Raw genomic sequence first — 14,575 nt, forward strand, 5'->3', positions numbered from 1 at the left:
CAGAAAATGAGTATTTATTTCTATTTAATAGGATGTACTGATCTGTTCTGGTAAGTTCAAATATAAAATATTGTGAGTCAGGTAAGATACAACCTGGGGAAACAACCTAAGCTGAAATGACAGGGAAAACAAAGCAGCAGCTACCACTCATTGTCTTTCAAGGCCACTATAAAACTTAGTTTGGGGGCAGAGAATCATAGAATATAATGAAAACTTGAATCATTCCTCAGTCTATGAAGACTGCAGTCTTCATACAGAAAACCACTAAATTTTTAAAGCAGATTCTTCAGATTTGGAAAGTCCTCTAGACTCTCCAAAGTGACAGTATAACTTGAACTTTTTCTTCTAACATTTTTTCTTTCCCCAGGATTTTTGCAGAGAAACAGCAGAATTACCATAAACTGCCTTGCAACATTTGAACAGGAAGTTCCCAGTGAAACACAACCTACAGAATTTATAAAGCTTGTCGACCATTCTCAAGAAAGCCTGAAACCTCATGAAAGTAAAAATGCCCCCATCTTTGTCAGTCATCTAAAATAGTTATGACAAAAAGTAAAGAATCCTTAGGAATTCCTCTTCCTAGGTAAACATTGCATTTTCCTTATGGTAGGCTTAGAAATAATTTTAAAATATTAACATGTCCTTTCAAAAACACAGAGTGAATGCACTATACGAAACAAGGTAAAATTGTTCTAACGGTTGACAAAAGCAAACATAAAGAATTCTACATTTTACAGTTCCTTCATTTTTTAAAGAACTTACCTTGTAGACTGTGAACCATTTCTAAAAGCACAGGGATAAGAGTCTGATTATATTCATGGAAAATATCAATAAAAAGAACTTCTGTGCACGGCTGAAAAATTAAAACATCTGGTTTAGAACCTATCAAAATGAAGGCAATTAAAACACATTTTACGCTAAGATTTTAAGTGCTGAACACCTCGCACCAAAGTTCATAATTTAAAATGCAATATACTGTAGCAAAATTACTATTATACCACTCTTACTACTATACAGTATGCTTAACTCTTGCTAGAGTTTGATGGCTGTATCTGTATCAGCCAGTTCTGCAGTAGGACAATGGATTTGTGGCGCGAAATAGCTGTTGTTGAGGAGCCAGTGACCACACTGTAGGCATGTCATGGTTTCTTTTTGGATTAGCTCTTGGATTTGATTAGATTTTGAATACCCATTTGCACTTGGAACACACTAGATGCACGGGATTCGGTTTTTTAGTTTTAGAATGAAAGTAATCCAGCAAATAAATTTTGAGATCTCCCTGCAAAGCAAACCACCGCAGTGATAACTGGGAGATTCATTACAACAGCATACTTTTGATCTGAACTAAAATGCTAATACAGATGCACCTGAAACTTTCTTCATTCATCATGTCTACTAACAAAATCATAAGTGATAATACCAGTTATCAGTTTAAAGAAGAGACAACTTCTACTGGGTTTAATCACCATCAGATACTACACAACACAAATGCTGAAGCAAACTCCTTTTCCCTCCCTCCTAAAATATGAATTGTATAGTTTCCAGCGTATTTCAGCATGTTTGAACATTGATAAAGGAACAAAGTTAATTTATACTAATTCTAATTAAATTTCTTTAAAGATTTTTTTGAAAAGCACAAGCCTATCTTTCTACAAAATATCATCTCTTGGTTACAAGACTATCCAGAAATGCATCCAGAAATGTTGAATGGTTTTGTTTCAAATTGAAAGACTTACTCTGAGACTGTACTTCCAAGAATCTCCTCCTGACTCTTCTACAGCTATTATTTCACAAAGAAAAGGAAAAAGTATTATTTCAACTATGGTTTGAATAAAGTTTAGTATTTAGATATGTGGGTATCAGAGTACTGAGAAATCTCTTGTTACGAAAACAATCTCTAGAGGGAATATTTGTCCATGTAACAAGACTGCAGAAAATAAAACAGCCAATATTGCAGTAAGCAATTTGTAGAGGCAATGCAGATATGAACCTCTACTATCAATATCTAAATAAAGTGCAATCAACTATACAACATGTTTCTTACTGAAGCCTTCTGGGTCCTCTTCCCACATGGTTAATTCTTCCTTTGTCAGCAGGAAATAGTGGGTGACTAATCTCCTACATATTTCCATTAGTGTTGGATATGTGAAAAACGCTGTCTTTATCTTATGTGCTTCAAGAGTTTCAGGACTGCTATCTGAAATAAAACACAGAAAATTCCAAATTACAATTAAGTGGCTTAATGATCAAACAGTAATCTAGTAAAATTAGAAAGAAATCAATAGATAAGAAATTCTTCTCAGAGAAAAACAAATACATTTTCGTGGCAGATTTTCATAACAGACTTTCAGGTAGTATACTTTTTTTAAGCAAGGTAAATTCCCAAATTAATTTACTTTTAAGAGAGTTCTCTAACAGCACAATTAGACTGAAGGGTCATTAGGGCTTCACAAAGTATTTATAATGCTTTTCAGCTACTAGGTAGATTAAAAGAAAAACTGTTTACCTGCTGGTTTTGTTGACTGGGTTTTTTTATTTAGCATTACTGAACTCAAAAACACACAGAACTCAAAGAAAGTTTCATTTATACCTATTCAGAATGTTTATCCAAATACAATCTTAAAAATAACATGGATTTTTTAGGAGTTAATATTGGTTAAGAAAAGCAGCAATAAAACCAAGTACTGTATGCTATACAACCAACACAAATGCTGTATATCAGAAATTAAGAAAAATAAATTTTTTATTTTAATTTTTCTTTAATCACTCAGTTCTCGAAAAGTCAAGTGCTATAGCTTTTATCAGAATGTGCTATATTCTTCTTGTCTCAAGTAACCACATTTCTATTTCAAAAATTCAAACACAACTATGGACTTTTGCAAGTAGAAATTGCTGTTAACAATCAGTGGATTTAGGACATTCTAATGTATTATAAAATAATAGAGTAACATTGAAATATAACAATATTTTGAAGAATTTTAAATGCTGGGTTTGTGTAATCTTCCTGACACATACCAGTATGCTCATGAAACTTTTTTTTTCCAATGCTTATTGTTATCTAGTTCATTGCCAAATGCCAAACTAAAGTAGAAGGTTAGTTTTTTTAATACAGTTCAATTCTATTTTTCATTATCCATACACAAAGCAGTGTATGAAGAATCAGAATGAAAAAGTACGACAAAGCAGAACATATAAACTGCTTTATATTCAACTGCATGTCAAATTCACTGTGCTTCTGTATTTCAGAGTACTGGTATTAGTTAATTACAGCAAAAAAAAAAAAAAAACAAACCATTTTACCAAATATTTCTTAAGGGAAAGATGCATCAAACCATTTGATGAAAATAAACCAAATTCCATACCTCAATATTTTTTAAAATTGGTTCAATGAAAACTGAAACAATCAACAAAGAGATATTCATGTTCCTTGTGTATTTAAAATTACTTTAGCAAGCCAATGTCTATATATATTAATGCTTTAACCACCAAAATAAGAATTATCATTATAGAGACAGAAGCATACATTACTAACTATTAAAATATTAAGTGCTTCAAAAGAATGTCTTAAAGGAGTTTTACTGTTTGGAACAACTAGCAAAATGTTTCTCAAGATATAAAAATGGTTTTAGTAAATAGCAAGCAGTACCTTCAATATTTTTGGATGGCTTGTATGCATAATTTTTTACAATCATCTTAATGAGATTCATGCACTGTACAATAAACCGCTCAAATACAATTCCTTCACCAGCCTCAGTGAAAACATAGCTTACAGCAAACTCCAATGACCTCTGAATCAAAGGGGTGAATGAAAAAGGATGTTGATCCAGGAAGTCCAAAAGCTAAAAATTAAAGAAGTAGAAGAGCAAGAAAGAGAAATAAAATCACTTTTTGTGCAAGTCTTATTAAATGCTTTCATAAACTAGTTATCAAAAACAAGTGCCAATTTATATAAAATTGTAGAAAAGAAAACTGAACACAGACAGGAAATTAGGAAGGGATCAGTATCGATGGTTAATGAAGCATTATTTTGCCCTGAAATTCTTGATTCATGTTCAAAATTACCTTTTTTCACATTTAAGGAACAACACCCATTTTAAACTAGACCAGCTTGCTAGCAACAGAGCATATAAAACATATCAGCCACACTTAAAACTCTGAACATTTTAGCAAGTAATTCATCCCTATTAGAATTATTTTAAGTAAAAGAGGCATGACGGAAATAGCTTTTTATTCTTTTTTTCTCCCCCTCTACTGCAATATGAGCATTTGCTTCTTCAGCTTAGCTTTTCCTACTAGTGATCTAGAATGCACTTGTCAACTCCTTTAGTCTCCTCTACTACTGCAAAAATGCCTACATTCTTGCATCTGAATTTCTACAGGTGGTCGATTATCTATTAAAGTGTATTTTATTTTCAGATGTATGAAAAAAGATGCACATGCCTCACATACTTTGCTTATCAGTTCAAAGTAAGAAGTGCTATGACAAAGACTAAAAATATTGGGTCAGAGCACCTTCAGTTCAATTTTGGTGAAACTGACAGGTGCCTCCCACTTTTTATAATTAGGCTGAATATTTAAATAAGACCCATGGCTCCAAAATAGAATCTGAAAACAACAGGAATTCTGTAGGTTTTACACCTTTTAAAAACAGAGCAAGTGACAATGCTAAAATTACCTTCTGATAATATATGCAACTAATGGTTGCACAGAATTAGCTGACAGCTCCAAATGTATTATATAATACAAAAGACAGAGGGTAAGAGAGTTTTTTGTTACATTTTCTTTCAATAAACTAAAAATGGCCAGTTATCCAGTAGAACTAACAGGGCCTTAGAAATAGCAATCTAACTACTTATAAAAGACAGGATGACAAGTTTATCTCTTCTTTATTCATCAATGCTGATGCTAGGATTTGTTTTAGCAAAAATGCCAGTATTCTTTTTTGAGCAAAATCCTAGCTAAATTATTTACTTATGAAATGCATTTAATTGTTTGAGCTAAGGAAATGTATTCTTCAGTCCTATAACTTCTGCCAGCGTGAGTAAACAGATGCCCTTTTCTTCAAAAAAAATTAAAAAATATATTTCATAACAAAGAAGTTTTAAGTTGCATTACCTCCCATTTATTAAAAGATCTAAAACCTATTGGCTTTAAGGCACACACATATCTGAATGGGGACTGCTCCTCCAGAATGGTAAACTATTCAGTAACTGAATGGAGAATTTACTTACCACTTTAGTGAACAGAATTATAGTCTTTTCTAGACGATCTCTGCATACGTTTTCTGCTCTTATACTTCTACCTGGTAAATCAGATATTTAACAACTATCATTTTTTCAGACTTTCCTTTTCTTTCTGGATAGCTAAGTTTTGAAAAATAACACTGGAGAACAACTTGTTTTATCTGTAGTTCAGGGATTACAGCAGCCAGAAAAAAGTTCTATGGCAGAATAAATTCAAAGTCAAATTCAAGGTAATGAGTACTAAGGGGCAGGGGTGTGTGGAATCTTTAACCGTTTCTCAGCTGCAGTGAAATTCACTGTAACTGATCAGAATAAAACAACTGGGACACCATTACAGACAAGTCAATGATAAAAGACAGTTAAAATAATGCAAGCAAATGCTAGCATAGAGAAGAAATAAAAAATCATTGAAAAGATGGCATATCCTCACTACATAATATTATGTGCTTTTCTAGAAACTCCACCTTAAAAATATAATTGATTATGGACACTGGAAAACATTCTGAATTTACAAAAAACAGATAAAGCTCTTATAAAAAAGAGAAAAACATAGAGCCATAATGAAGACATACAGGCAAAAAGCATGATACAACAAATGTAAACACTAATCTTGTAAGGTAGTCATGCCTGCTTTTGCAAAACAACTTTGATTAGAGAAGTGGAAATGGGAAGGTTCAGCTCAGTTCTACCTTAGGACATTCAAACCCCACAGTCCTCATATTCTAGGGGACTATGATAAACACCAAGCTTCAGGATGGGATGGCTTGCAATACAGTTAATTGAAGCTAGGCAACTATCTTGCCAAAAATGAAAGAAGGGCCAGAAAGCGCGTGACTGCAGTATAGTAGAAAGGGCAAACAGTTGCATGCAAAGAAGCGTGGATTTTAGAAGAGCAAAAAAAGTATTTTATTCTGTCATTGAACACAGTGGCAGTTTCCATCTTTTCTAGAAATGAGGCTCAGGGCCCAGATTAGCCCCTCTTACCCAAGTACCTTCATTTATATCAAAAACTTCTTTCTACTCTGTGTAGACATCTATTCTCAGAAAAAGCATTGAATCCTAAAAGAATGACCTGACAGGCTTCAAATGAATGAATGGCTTGCACCGGGTCTACTGCAACTGTACAAGCGAGAAAAGAGGAGTGAGTTCAGATGCAACACTGCTAAACATCTTTCTGCTTTGCTTCACGTAACTGCTCTGCAAAAGCACTAACACTGCCAATTATGCCTATATTTGTTGACTGTGTTAACCTATGGGTGCCTGCCTCAGACTACTACTCTTCCAGTTATAAAGTACATATAGCTGAATGTGGTCTTTATTTTCCATTTTACATGTACCAAAATATATGGGAAACTCCAGGAAAAAGAAAAAACATAACACTTTCCCAAAGAAGAAAACTCAAGAAGATATGGGTTTTAGTAGCATCTGCATATTTTAATATGGATACTTTGTAAACCCATTGCTTAATTTTGTTTTTTTTCCTTGGCATTATCACACCAAGTATAATTTTGGTCACATTTTAGTCTGTTGATATAAAAGGACATTTTTACCAAAGTCTTTTCTGACAGTTTCGGCAGCATTTACAGTAATAGCTTTGCACTTATAAAAAATATCTTGCACCTAAATGATTATTGATGATGCACTAAACTGTATTATGTTTTCATCCAGCTTCTAGTATTTAACAACCAATACAGTAAAAAATATCCAGATACTTACTACACTCCAGAAACTGTTTTAGCCGTTCAAACACTGCATGTAGAAAACCCTGAAAATCATAAAAGTATATGTGTCTTTTAAAGATGAAGCTTATTTTGCACTGTATTATGAGAAGAAAGTTGGGTCAAATTGAAGTCAGGTCAGATGTGTTACTAGCTCAGACATCACTTTATCACTTTTAACTGAACTGATTGATTATCTTGGACAAACAATTTCCTCATGAAACAAATAATTAGCTAGCAGACTGCACAGATGATCCAAACTGACCTTATTAGTACCACACAAACAGCATAGCATCTCTAATAGGAAGTATAGGTAAATATAGTCACATGCTTTACAATCTCCTTATCCAGTTCTTTCCTGTCCTCAACTTCCTAGTTTAGGATGTAGGTCGTAGGTACCCAATTCCTCCAGTAAAGCAAGCAGTGTTTAGGGTTAAGGGAGATGTTTAGATTTCTTCTTCCCTGCCCCCGCCCTAGGTAGGCTGCCTACCACAGGCTTTCATCTCAGACAAATTCTAGCAATAGAATTTGACAGGAGAATATGCCATTACATTCATTATTAAATGAAAACATAGTCTTCAAATGATGGGGGGAGAGTACATGTAAGACATCTTTCAGTAGGCAACAAGGGTCTCACTACCATGTGACATGTAAATTGGAAGGGGTACCTACTCTTTTTTTTTTAAACATCATGCCATTAGTATCACAGTGTTCAGGATCTTTCTAGGATCTGACAGTTCTTAACTGACGGGAGGACATCTTTGACAGCATATTGCTTGATCCTCCTTTACATAACACTAATGTGTGCCTTTCAACCATCTTTAAACATAGGTGTAAGACCACCTGGAATCATCACGAAAGATTTCTAATCTAGAACTAGAAACAGATATATGTCACTTACCATCACCTCTACACTCCAATGAGGTTCTACAAACCCATGGACTGTCAGTTTACGAAGCACTAGGAAAAAAAAAAGGTTACCTGTGTAGGTAATTCTCAGCCCTTGTTCCAACAGATTTCAGAACACGATTACAATTACAGTTGCTGTGCCTTTCTTCCAATTCTCCATATTAAAAAATACGTTTAATTTGGGGCCTTTGGATGCCTCAGCCATACCTAACATGAATCTACTTTTGTTGAAATTACTTTAAAATTGAGTACATTACATGTAAAATAAGGAAGAGAACTCCAAGAATTACTGAATCAAGAATTCTGCAAAAGCTGTAAGTATTCAACCTCTGAAAGGTTCTGCAGCAGGAAAAGGACCAAGTACAGTCAACAAGGGCTCATAAGCCATCTTATGAATATTCTCAGGTTTATCACTGCCAGTAACCCAGACAAGAGGCATGCTGCACCTCCTGAAACAATTCAAGACAGGTATCATCTACATTGCAAGCACTGCACACAAACATCTCAATTATTCAAAGCAGCAAAATACAGTAAGGATATGTATTCATCCCACTGATAAGTACTTGAGCATCAACCTAAAATCTAAACTGACTGCTAAGGCTACCTCTTCACTGAACACAAGGTGAACTTAACAACAAAATTCATAGCTCACAGCTTCCTCAGTTAAGTGCCTAAAGACAGATGCAAGCCTAAATTACAATAGAGATAAAAAACCATCCTGTTATGCCCTCAACTTTCCCACCTCTTAGACTTTGACTTCTTAAAACATGCATATCAGAGGGGTGCATATTGAGAAACAAAAGTACCTTCTCCCTCTTCCATGTGAACAATCCTCCTTCTGCCTTGCAAAAGGCACAGGTAAAATAAACCAAGATTATTGGTTTTCCCAATGGGCATGGCATTGTTAGAGAATGCTAACTCTTTACCAAAGAAGTCTTGCTCAATCACTGTGAAGAAACTTTTTTGATTCCTTATATTTAATATCATTCTATATTATTACCTTTCAATGACAACAAGGTTCTTTCTAGTGAATTTGAGGCTGCAGCTTCATCCCCTGTACAAACTTGCTGTAGGAACGTATCGGTATGATGATTCCACAAGGAACATGCAAAGCTATAAATACCTGATGCAAGCTGCAAAAGGAAAAAAGACCAACAATATATTGGATTTCCTGAATTTGGCTATAGCATAATAAATTCCTAAATTTTAAGGCCAGTTTAGACTGTTAAATTAATTAATCCATCTTCTTGTATATCACAGGCCACAGTGTTTCACTGGCTTCTTTGCTGTACTGAGTTGTACTGGTCCAAAGATATTTTCCAGAAAAATATCTTGTCTTAATTTGAAGACATTATGATAGACTCACCTGCTTCCCTGGCTACTTGGTCTGTGACTCTACCACTTTAAAGGTAACTATTTAGGCCTCCTTTCTTCTCTGATTTTCATTAAATACAGCCACAGGTCTATAATACAGTATGAGGCTTCAAAAAACTATCAGCTCTCCTCATCACCTCCTCTCTGACAAGACTTAGACTGTTTGTCTTACAGCATAGTTAGTATCTGAATTAGCTTACTCTGGGACACAGCAGTTATATGCCTCTCTCTAATAAAAACAGCATTGAACAATGCCTACACTGAAACTAACTATTTTGTTGATAGCTGCAAACCCTGACTTTTGCCTCAAATTATTTAAAATACAGAATGACAAATAGTTTCTCATCAGCTAGCACTGAGCAAATCTCAAACTTAATTCACATTACAGTTTTCAAATAGTGCTTACCTGATAATGATATGTGAAGTATAAACAGAAGATAAAGAATTTCTCATTCAGTTATGGTAGCACTTGACAGCTTCATAGTTAAGGATGAAACTGCACTTAGTCTGCTACACATTACATCAATGGAATCAAAAGCACATATGACCTGTTTGTTTGGTTCATTTGAGTAAAGGTGAGACAGTAGAAATTCTTGATAATTATTCAATAATGTGTTCGTGGAGTTACAAAAAACACAGCACTGAATAATTATCAATAGCTTCAACCTACTCATGTTTAGGGGGTTGATTCTGGGTATTGGGGGGGTGGGGGTATGTCTCTTAAATAGAATATGCTAATACTAACCATAATAGTAAGCAGTAACAACTCAGATAAAAAAAAAAAAACAAAAACCAAAAAAACCAATTCAAAGCGGCAATAATAGTCCTAATAGTAGAATATACTCCGGATAAACCCATCTGTCACGCAATCAGTGTACCTCAGTACTAAAAAAATTTAAAACAATAATTGCTTTATTAAAAATTAGGGGTGACAGAACCACAAATATACACAGTATCCATTAGGAGGACCCACCACATTTTTACATTTGAAGTCATTCAACTAGCAATTATAATTCGTATTACTGCAGGACCTCAAGGCCTAGTCACGGGGCTAGGCTGTCTCAAATCCCTGTAGTCAGTAAAAGAGGCAAAGCATGCTGGTGGTGGGAAAAAGTTACCCAAGCTAAAGAATAAATACAAAATATCTTCATAAATGAAAACTGCTCATAATGAATAGTAGCAGTAAAAGCAAAGATGGCAAACCTGTTCAATGTTGGATTTCATAGGCTGCCAATGATCATGAGAATTCTTATTCAAGATTCCTATTTATGACCATACTTCAAAGATTCAGCAATCTCCAAAGCAGGAAAGAAATCAGAACAATCATAAAAACCCTCACTGAAGTTCAACAGAGAGACTAAACTGAATGGTGTGTACCCAGTAGCAGAGAAAGTGCCCAAAACCGTCTTGTACTTTATGGTAGGACTGTAAGGACAAGTGCTTCTAGTTTAAGCTAGAAGTTCTGCAGAACTTCACAGTTTCAGAAGAAAAAGAAGTTTTTCAGATAAACTGTAGAAATATAACAGCATTCTTTCAAAACCAGGGCCAAACAGCAACAGGAAGGCTCGAAAGCTTAATGTCAAATGAATTGGGGGAAAAAAAACTGTAACTGGTATTTTCACTGATTTGCAGTGAATTCATGATATCACTTCACCAATATGTGCTCTATGGCTATGTGCTATTATAAAAAAAAAAAAAAAAATCCAAATACTACAGGTTTTAACCCACGCAATCAATTTCTTCCTAAAAGCAGTAGTACATTTTTATTACATACAAAAATAGAAATCACTGGTTTTACTTCTAAGAACCACCATCTAGACTAGGTCCAGAAAAACAGGCTCAAAAGAAAATAGATGTTTACAACCACCAATGGTATATAACCAGATATGACATTTTTCTATTTGTACTAAAGCAGCTGATGCTGCCTTGAAGATCATTAATGTAATTATAATCATAACTGTACTATTCACCAGAAAGATGAAGTTATGAATAAGCTGCACTTACAAGCTTATTCTGTATCACAATCTGTACGTCATCTAACATTTTTCTTTTTAAACCTCAGGTAACAGAATTCAGTAAGGGATGCCTTATCTGTAAGAATTACCTTGTAATCTTCAAGTACCACATTATACTAAAAATTTATCAAGTGTTTCCAAAGCTGTACTAAAAAAAATGTTGAAACTGTAACTACTTATCTGAAAGTATCAAGAAAGTTTGCAATCTGTTACTTAAGCTTTTAGAACTTTTAGCTTCAAATGGCTCCATTCCATAAGAAGGGTTTTGACTGTCCAAGTCACATGCCATCCAACAGATGTGAATTCCCTTTACCAGGAGACAGAATAAGCAGACTTCAAAGTTGTCCAATTTTGCCATTATTAAAAAAAAATGAAACCTTAAATGTGAACCCTATAGTGCCAGATGCTCAGAAAATTTCCTTTTCCCACCTAAAGTTCAAAAAACTGTGAACATATAGTGTTCCCAACACAGTGAAACTGGATGCACTGAAAATTTTCATTCACATCAAATCAGATGATAGAGGAACTTTGGATACTGAACATATCCACAAGTTAAAAACCAACATTTAAGCATAAAAAGGCTGCTTAAAGAGTATGCTTTCTAAAATGAAATTTCAACTATACTTTTCACAAGAACTGCCTTACAAAAAAAAAAAAAAAAAAAAAATTGTTACAAGCATTTTCTTCCCATGTCTGAAGTTGTCTCACTCTACGAATAGAAGAACATACTAAGAAAATACCATGCCGAAAAAATGCCATTCCGTAAGGAAAAACACTCATGCAAATTTAATGAGTTTCTTGGAAACACAAAAATGACTGAAGGTAACTGAGCTCTTTTTAAACCTGGTAAGATGGTGGAAATACAGCAAAGGTACTGTTAGACACGACAACTTTAACAACAAATACCAGACCTTACAACCTATAAATTCCTTTCTGTCCCTCTGTTGAGATGGTATGGATTTGGCTATCTTATGAAGGTGGGGCTTTGCAATTGGGTTTTGATTTTTTTGCTATATCCTTGAGCATTAACAGTATTTTCAGCTGCATAACCAGGCTGTATAAGCAACACCTTGATTTAGGAGAGCTCTAGAAAAGAAGTCATTATCTCGTTCACTCTTTATTGCTTTGGAATTAGTATCTGTGAATATACTAAAACCGGTATTGTTCAATTATCCAGATTATGTATAATGGCCTAATAAATTTCAAAATATAAACAAATATTTCCTATACAGAGATTATATCCATCTTATCTATAAATGGCAGAGAGAGAAAACACTTATTCTACATACACATCTTATAGCAACACATCATTTCAGTCCTGTCCTACTACAAGAGCCAGCCTTCAGTTCCTCAGACTCCTGATAATTAAAATTTCACCTTAATGATTACACAGCCAGAAAATTTTTTCTACATAGATAAATAGGTAAACCTTCAGAAATAGTCTTCATCATCTGCACTATAATATTTTCTTTAAAATGGAGGAATAAAATAAAATTTTGAAAATTCAAATGTAACGTTTAGAAAAGATGTTTAACTCACTAAATTCAGTTAACTGTACTACATCATTGCCTAACTCCAAATGGGATTGGAGATGTAACAGCCTACAGCCAAAGGTAAATCTGTGTTCTCATCAATGGATTCTTAAATTGGAGAATGTAAGCTGCATGAGACAAGATTTGGCATTTGCCTTTTAATTAACATCTTGCCTTTTATTTAACCTGGAGAAAGAAGTTGACCTGAAAAACCCCCAAAAACATTTCCACTGACAATAAAAGCCAAAAAATACTGTGGTATGGAAGCCTAAATCCCAGTATTTTTTAAAGACTATATTGAATTATGAATCCAGAGCACACTTTCAAACCCACTGCAAATTCATAGATAATAAGATCTGCTGTACAGCGTAAGACTGATACACAGATATCGTTCTGTAGATGAACCTCTGCTTCTTAACTCAAGTTATTATAACACTCAACATGCATGTAAAATTAATAAAGATCTCAAAAACATTTCACCTAGAAACTGACTTCCAGTTATTTCATATTGTATATACACCCACCAAAGTAAGAGCACTTCTATTTCAAAGGCAGACATTAAAATCAATGTACCTGCCTTTAATGCACTGCCAGCTAACTGCAGGAAATGGCAAGCATGTACAATACATGGTTTGCCTGCTCTACAATATTGCATCACATTACTTACATCATAGAAAAGTTTCCTATCTGCAGCAAGCCGTTTAGATGCCAGGGTCTTTGTAACATGATAAAAGGTAAGTAGTGCTCTGTGTTGTCGAAGATCATCCTGCACCTTCACAGATTCCAGAAGAGTGGGTATAAGTTCTGGCCATTGCCTTGGGCAGTCCACTCTGGCAACTTTAGCAATCAGTACAGAGATCTGAGTTGCTATCTGCAAAAAAAGCAAAACAAAACACAGACACCAAAAAGTCAAAGATCATTTAGGAAATGTACAATGCAGAAATTAACAGCCAAATAAAATCTGAATCAAAAAACCTAGTAAGGATTGCTAGATTTTTGTGTGTTTTTTCTCAAACTATTTTTCAGTTTGCTAAATGCAAATAAATGTGGAGAAAAGTCTTCTATTTTATGTTTATGGTAGATATTTATATAAAATGCTAAGCTGGCTACCTTGTTTAGCTTTTACATAAAGACCACTAAATTTATTTGTTCTAGAAATCACATAAAAGAAGAAACAGGTATTTGGGAACCACTTTTTACTCGGTGATCTTTTCTATTGCTTTCTACAAATATAGACTGCTGAATACATATTACCCTTATTGCTGCCATACCTCAGTTTTAGTTTTTAGAGAGAGACATTCCGTCACCCCAGGCACACATGCTTGTAAGCCACAGTCCCATCCCAGTGGCTGAAGCCGAGACTCTCACTTGCTCCAGATCCTTACACCATGGGCCAGGGGCACCTACACCACCCCCTCCATCTGATTTTGGTTGCTGGCACCAAATCCCACTCACACCAGTCTTGCCAGTAGCTGGCACCTAGTCCTTGCAGCACACACACACAATAAACAGAGTGACATTACACAGAAAGATAAAGTTAAGGGATTCAATCAGAAGACAGGACAGACTGATGATTAGGCACAGGGTTTGTTCAGACACAGGTACTGACCAGCCATGGTTTACACAACTGGCCCTTTTTATACCCCCTTTCTGTCTATTCCCCACTTTCCTGCTCCACAACTACTTTCCCCTAAACATACCTTAATGAATTTTGTATAGTCCTTCATAACCCCACCTCAAATATACAAGAGCTTCATGTTCTTGTTTCCCCGTTCTTATCCCAT

The 14,575-nt window shown here is 34.7% G+C and overlaps 1 protein-coding gene across 4 annotated transcripts in view; it reads right to left on the reverse strand.

The window, feature by feature from the left end:
* IPO11 (importin 11) overlaps positions 1-14,575 on the reverse strand; it is a 112,555-nt gene that overhangs the window by 70,543 nt on the left and 27,437 nt on the right. For all 4 annotated transcript variants that reach the window (XM_030004185.2, XM_030004187.2, XM_030004184.2 and 1 more), the window contains 9 exons: positions 13,459-13,662; positions 8,871-9,003; positions 7,863-7,921; positions 6,960-7,008; positions 5,232-5,302; positions 3,647-3,839; positions 2,045-2,197; positions 1,737-1,780; positions 763-853 (listed from right to left, as the gene is read on the reverse strand). In XM_030004185.2, coding sequence (XP_029860045.1) covers positions 763-853; positions 1,737-1,780; positions 2,045-2,197; positions 3,647-3,839; positions 5,232-5,302; positions 6,960-7,008; positions 7,863-7,921; positions 8,871-9,003; positions 13,459-13,662 — 997 coding nt within the window. The remainder of the gene's footprint in view (positions 1-762; positions 854-1,736; positions 1,781-2,044; positions 2,198-3,646; positions 3,840-5,231; positions 5,303-6,959; positions 7,009-7,862; positions 7,922-8,870; positions 9,004-13,458; positions 13,663-14,575) is intronic.

Source organism: Aquila chrysaetos, chromosome Z (genome assembly GCF_900496995.4).
Source record: "Aquila chrysaetos chrysaetos chromosome Z, bAquChr1.4, whole genome shotgun sequence".
NCBI classification, from domain to species: Eukaryota; Metazoa; Chordata; class Aves; order Accipitriformes; family Accipitridae; genus Aquila; species Aquila chrysaetos.